Source organism: Perna viridis, chromosome 15 (genome assembly GCF_037379345.1).
Source record: "Perna viridis isolate PV_CMFRI_1.1 ecotype Kerala chromosome 15, ASM3737934v1, whole genome shotgun sequence".
Classification (NCBI taxonomy): Eukaryota; Metazoa; Mollusca; class Bivalvia; order Mytilida; family Mytilidae; genus Perna; species Perna viridis.
Genome location: NC_142459.1, coordinates 25,419,438 through 25,426,486, shown reverse-complemented (window position 1 = coordinate 25,426,486; position 7,049 = coordinate 25,419,438). Strand labels below are relative to the sequence as shown.

General features: G+C 32.0%; 1 protein-coding gene across 1 annotated transcript; it reads right to left on the bottom strand.

Moving 5' to 3' along the window:
• Nucleotides 1-862: 862 nt before the first annotated feature.
• Nucleotides 863-6,431, bottom strand: LOC148597600 (uncharacterized). Its single transcript, XM_088563052.1, has 8 exons — nucleotides 6,367-6,431; nucleotides 5,294-5,415; nucleotides 4,594-4,711; nucleotides 3,682-3,706; nucleotides 2,337-2,579; nucleotides 2,058-2,135; nucleotides 1,516-1,592; nucleotides 863-988 (listed from the first exon to the last, which is right to left on the bottom strand). Exons 1-7 carry the CDS (start codon nucleotides 6,429-6,431, stop codon nucleotides 1,584-1,586), a joined length of 660 nt encoding a protein of 219 aa, XP_088419178.1. The 3' UTR covers nucleotides 863-988; nucleotides 1,516-1,583.
• Between the last annotated feature and the right edge of the window lie 618 nt (nucleotides 6,432-7,049).

The following is a 7,049-nucleotide window of genomic DNA, read 5'->3' as shown; positions in this document are numbered from 1 at the left end:
ACAAAAGTCTCAGGCTAGACAAAAAACAATCGCATCCAAGCTTTTCTTATTACAAACTACTTGCCAAAGTTTGAAGGAAATATGACATGAAATGAAAGCACTATCCAGGCAACAACATGCTATGACACACTGATGGGTAAAAACCTATATACCCTCAGCAACTTTGTTACAATAATAACTATTTACAATGTTTTATAAAATAAAATGTAGGACTCTTCTGATCCTATTTTGACATCATCCTCCTCAACACTGCTTATCTGTAATTAAAAAAAAAAGAAAAAAAACATCGTTAATGCTGACTGTAATTGTAAAGAGGACAAGTAGAATATTTTTTTTTTAATTTTCATTAAACATTATATAAATATGACATCTTGTGAATAGCTATATGAATAATGCCGTTGTCTAATTACAACAACTATCTTTTGCACATGTACATTGTTTGCCAGTGAATATTTCATTTTGGAATATTTTAAGATGAAATAAGAGCATGATATAATGTTTAATCTAAAAAGTTCTAATATAGGAATATCAAATGTTGCACTGATAACTTGCAAAAACTGTGCAATAAAGTGGAATTAGTTTGTCCTAGATACTGACCTACACATTTGTTTTTGAAATGATATGAATGTTGGACACTGATATTTTTGGAAGCTGCTTGAATCTACCAAGGAAATAAAATACAAACTTCAATATACACATCTCTTATACTTTCTGATTTACTATATATTTGCTGTTATCTATAGTGTTTGGTTTGCAAAAACCATCTTTACGTGTCATATTAGAAAACTTTATGCTATAAAATGGAAAAATAATTAAAAAAAAAACACACAATAAATGATTTAAATGAGTAAGAAAAATGAAATAACTTCATGTCATCTATACTGAACCAGTGTTGTCCAAACTTCACGTAGGAATAATAATGACCCCTTGTGATTCCCCTTCCATAATGGACAACAACTCCAAAAAGCTGAACCTCATCTTCTATATCCTGGGAGGGAGAAGATTAACACATATATGTATTGATAAATATAATATTTGGAAAATAGACAGCTAACACAAGTATTTAAAACTAAAAATATGACACTGTCATGAAGGACCCTGCTGGTCCGTCTATTATCTCAAAAAACAAAAAGTAGAAATTGCACGAAAATCGAAAGGGAGCTTGCCCTAGCAGTATTTAATGTTGTGACATTAGTCTGGGCAAACTTGAGTAATCATATGACAATGATATTGCTGATGAACAGACAGACAGACATACAATGTGATACTTGGTAGGGACAAAAAAATACACTTACTTTTAAAGGGCAAAAAAAGTGTCACCATTAATAACAATTAGTAAAATAAGTAGTAAAATTTGTGTGATACACCCACAACAAGAAAGTGTTACATTTTCATAACCTACTAATCTGAATTGATAGGACAATTTCAAAATAACTTTTTCTCAAAAGGGATATAATAGGCCTGAAGCTAAGACAGACTCAAATGTCATGCTGTTTACTACACATCATACCTTACCTGGGGTGAAATGCCTTCGGATTCATTTGGAAAGAAGGTGCTATTTTTTTGTTATCTTCCTCCTGGCCTCATTGAATCTGAATTATATGAATAAAACTATATAATATGTATACAATGAATACGAATATTATCTCTTTTTATTTTGATATATCATAGCTTAAGAAGTGTGTGTTCACTCTAACTAAAGGTTTGGTAGTAACCACTGATTTTCATTTTCATTATCTACGGTATCATGCAGTTGCATTTGTTGAATTCCATATCTTTATATAGAGAAAAGGTGTTGGCAAATTTCATCAGGTCTATGTAAAGAGGATCGTATTGCAAAAAAAAAATTCAATACAATCAGACACCAAAAAATATATATAGCCTTTCAAAACACAGAAAACTTTGACCCCATGTAACTCGAAAATGTTAAAAGACATTAAAATATTTGCAGTTGTATGAAAAGTACTGCAACAGGGTACCAATGGCCTTGATAGTTCAATCCCATATACAAATCTGTTTTTTCTTAATTTGTGAAAGAATGATAAAATATTTTTTACCTTTTCATATGAATTACAAAATTCTGTGGCAAACAGTCTATTGTTGTCCTTTTGAGTGCTTTCTAATTCATTCCACATCTACAAGTAAAAAAGCAAAATTAAATACAATAGTGGGAATCTTTCCATATGGAGTGACTAATGTATGCAATCATCTTTCCATTTCCATACTATATTTTCAATCTAATCAACCATGTTCCAAGTACACGATTATAAAACAAAACATATTACTCTGTACATCAAAAGTCATTTTGTCAACATGCAATAAAAATGTACCCGTACCTGATCAAGAGTACTATTTCTTTGCTTCTTCAAAGCAAACACAATGTGGTTTTGCAAATCTTTGATGGACGGCCAGAACCTCTTGTTGGTTTTTGGAGGAATGTTTCCACCAAGAAAGCTATTTCTGATGTACATTTCTACTAGTAGTCTCATTTCTTTGGTGCTTGTGACATTCTGCTCGAAGACAGTGGTGTGAATATATTTCTTAACTCCTTCCTCCACTTGTTGTATTAAACAGCCAGCCTAGAATATGTAATATAAGCTATATAAAAAAGAATGGAAATGTGGAATATGTCAAAGAGACAACCACTCGACCAGGAATGGAAAATCAACAGCCTAAGGCGACCTGTGGATCTTCAATGAATGGTGGGAGACCAGATCCCAAGATTTAAAATGTTGATATATATATTACTTCGGCAATTACAACAATGTATATCATATTCAAATCATCTTACAATACATTATGTTATCTAGTTCATTTTACAATTGCCATTGCAGTCATAAGATTTTAAGGAAATTGTTCATCCAATGCATTTTGTTAATTGATTTTTAATTTTTTTTTCGGTCTCAGTAAATAAAACCAAAGTGATTTATAAAAAATGGTCTACTCAGATACTAGTTATATTCCATTTATCGGTAATTTAAGCAATTTTCCTTTGATGTTTACTGACTGATATTGTCAGTATCAGTGGACTGACCTTATACAAAAAATTATCAGGTCAGTACAGTAACACACATGGGTCAGCGCATCGCGCAAAAATTCGCCTTTCATTTCATTTAGGAAATTGCACGAGCCTTAATTCCAATAATACGCACTTGAAATTTCTGAATTTTTTCAAATACTCAAAAATATCTCCGTTTAACGTCTCGCTGTCGAGTCTTATTTTCTATAAATCTTCGCAATTTTCCACTGATGTTTTTATTAAACCTGCCCAATAACTGTAGGGTGTAACAGTCTGAATTTAAACGTTACACACAGACAGTAACCAGAAAGGTCAACACGAAAACACTGGAATGAAACTAGGGATAAAAATAATAAAATATTTCTTTTGAAATATAACATACTTATACTAAAATACAAATAAAAAATAACTTCCAATTATAAAACACCAAAAAGAAAACAAGGGGGACCCCACCTAAAACAACGCTCTGTTAAAGATTTTCCTTGAAAAAAGAACAGACAAGCTATGAAAGTTTAGAATCATTGAGAGAAGGCCTAATAAGAGATTCTCATAATATTATATATCCAAAACAGTGCAACAATGCATGGTTCGTGATCGTGGAAAGGGACAACTATAGAGGTAAAAATATGCGAGCGAATCGAACGATTTAACAAAAAACCTACCTGTATTTTGGCAATGTCTATAAATCTGTTTCAAGAATTCTTCCGTTTCCCTGCAATTCCACACAGAAAAGACAACACGCCATGTTTACTGTACTGACAGAAAATTAGAGTGACATCATACAATTCATGACATAAAGTGTAGTCCGCTGTCATTCACCGACGTGACAAATAGTTCACTATTTTTATGGTTATTCTTTGTGTGATTCTTAGATTTTTTGAAATTACTGATAAAAAGAATAAAGGACTTTTTGTTTCTGTTACTGTCTTTATCACAGTAAAATATCAGGCTCGCCATCCAGGCTCGCCATCCGGGCTCACCAGATATTTTCTGTGATAGAGTCAGTATCAGAAACAAAAAGTCCTTTATTCTATATATACATGATATAAGTATATGACAATAACTAAATTTGCTAAATATTGAATTTATTTGGTCTTCATTCAGGTATATCATTTTTTACCATATGTTACATGACCCGAAGTTATTTATTATGTATCAACTAAAAAGCTGCAAATTTAAGATAACCAGTTAGCTTAAAGGATGTGCTTAGTTGATGGTTTTGTTGAAGTTCGAACTTCTTCGGATTTTCCCTTTGATACAGGGTTATAAATGTTTTGCCCCATAAAGCATTATTTTTCTCCATGTTAAACACTTCAATAGCTCATTCAAAGCCATTTCACAAATTGTTATCCTCTCTTTGATTTTTTTCTAATCATTCTAGACCCACAAAACCATAAGGCAATTATAAAGTAAAAGGCACAGAAAACTGAAAACCTATGTTTCAATCAAATGTATCGAACATGAGTTCCATTACCTATCAATATTTTATTTTATTTTATTTATGTACTAATTCTCTTTTGATTTATTGAACATAATTTTAGTCCCTGATAATTTTAAATTTTACCCAGTCTCACTTAAGTACATCCTTCAACTTTGAGATCAATATTATCAAGATAGATGCTGGTTTGGCATTGTTCTGGCAGTCAACCCAACGCACCTCGAAATGCGATATCTTTTGTAAATCTAAAAGATAAAAATGAATATAAATGTGAGGGCAAGATATGACTTTGTTCCTGCTCTGAGAACTTCATTTTCACCTGTAACTTCATATTGTACTATATCCTGACCTGATAATTTTGCATAGGTGTTCTTATTGTGTGTATTGACTAAATGAGAATTCCAGAAATGAGAAAGAGCAATATGTGGCGAGTATTTCCAAAAAACATAAAGTCCCATATCAAAACTTATCAAACACTCCCTTCTAGCTGTGATCTTACTTTCTGCGGCAGGTTATAAAAGTATAATTTTCCTGTCGCAGAATATCTAGAATTAACTGTGTTTCAAGTGACCCTGACTGTTAGTGCCTACTTTTGAAATTTTTTAGCCCATTTTGGACATTGTATTAATATCTGAATGCGTCTCCAATACAAACCAATCAAAAACTTTTGGAAATTTGCCTACTTATTGACCATAATTTTAGTGCATGCTAGCAAAACAGGTTTAATCAACCATGCCCTAACTGTCTTCAGAGCCTTTGGAATTGTGTAATGAGATCATAACAAAGCATCATGTCATGTTCAGTTTGATATTCCATGAAAATACATACCTAAATGTTCTTCTTTCCATACAGATTTTCCTGTTTGAATACACTGAACTTGGAATTAGTAGTGTATTCAAAGTCAGCTACTGTATCTAGCACAGCCTTTGAGGATGTCACAAAACCTCCATTCTTATTCCTGTGGAAAACAAAGGGAAAATAGAAGAATAAAAAAGACTGCAGACAAGTCTTTTGTAATGATGAATTTTTAAATATTTGCTTAATAATCCAGGATTTGTATGACGGTCACATATACAAATGTATATGTCTTTTAATATGTACATGTTTAATCTATAATTGTTCTATATTGTATATCATTTGTATAATCTGCATATTCTTTAGTAGTATTGTGTGAGTGTGTAATTGTGTGTTGAGGACCTCCAGGGAGACTAGTTTTTCTAATTAATTGAGTTTACCCTCATTAAATAAAGACAATTATTATTCTTATTACAAGTGGGACATGGTAAAAATTATCCTGTCATTTATCTGTCATATAAGGATTGGTCTTTATACCACCAAACACAACTGAACACCTCCAAACACATAAAAATGCATAAAGCAGACACAAAATTGTGAAATTTGACCTCACACAAATTAGTTTTAACTTAAGATAATTATCTTAAAAAAAAAATTACAATTGCACAATGCTGACTTTTTGTTTAAAATAATTCTAAAGATATGATGAAATGTCATTAATTTGGTAATATTAAGGACAGGTGTAGTAAACAAAAAAAAGAGAAAAAAACTGTCTGCCAATCGTAGGTATGAAATTTCAGTACTGTCCATTATGAGGCTAAATAAATACCTGTGTTTCCCCTAACCCAACTGACTAGACCCTAATTTTTAGTGTCTGTCCTAAAGATTTTTCTGTCATTTTTAATCAAGCATTATTAAAGTCAGGCTGAATCTCTAGTAGAAACCAGTCAAATGTTAACAAAAAAAAATTATTGCCACTATACATGCCCACCACACTAATTTTTTTCATCATGTTAGTGGAGACACAGGTATCAGGGGCGGATCCAGAAAATTTTCAAGGAGGTGTCACCGTGACGATGATGATGATAATGGTGATGATGACGACAACACCTACCATAATGATGATGCAAGTTTTTTTGCTATTCCCTCTGTTGCGTTCTTGTGTGAGTAGGCTTTCATACAGTTTAAAAGAAGACAAACACAAGTTTTTCTACTGGAGAGGAAATTTGGTATTTGTCAAATGCACGTGTCTCTCTTCATTATGTGCCATAAGCAACTAAACATAGAGCAAACTGTTTTGCTTCATTTGTTGTGTTTTCAGGTAACCTGTTCTGTTGCAGATTTGCCATAAAATTTGTTTTCCGAAGAAAGGGGGAGGGGTATATTCTTTAATCCTCAACTACTCCTATGTTATGCAGACGAAACTTCTCTTCTTTGGAAGACTAACACATCTTTTACTTATTATCCATCTTTATTTTAAATTGATACTGAAAAAGCAGAAAACAGTATAACAATGATGACTGATAGGGGTTCACTAACCTATATACAACATGTGAAATGCACATGAACCTCCGTGCTTGTCACAGTTGTCACTACTATATAATCAAGATTTTTTTGTGAAGGAAGGAATCTAAGTAAACTATTTTAATCTTGATTTCTCATTAGAAAGGAAGCACCATGTTTTTTTTGTGCCTGGTGCAAGTAAAAATGTAAAAAGCTATTTTTTCACGAAAATTATGAATAGGTCCAAAGACACAGATTTAGCATAGAAATTTAAAATCTCAATTAAATATGAAT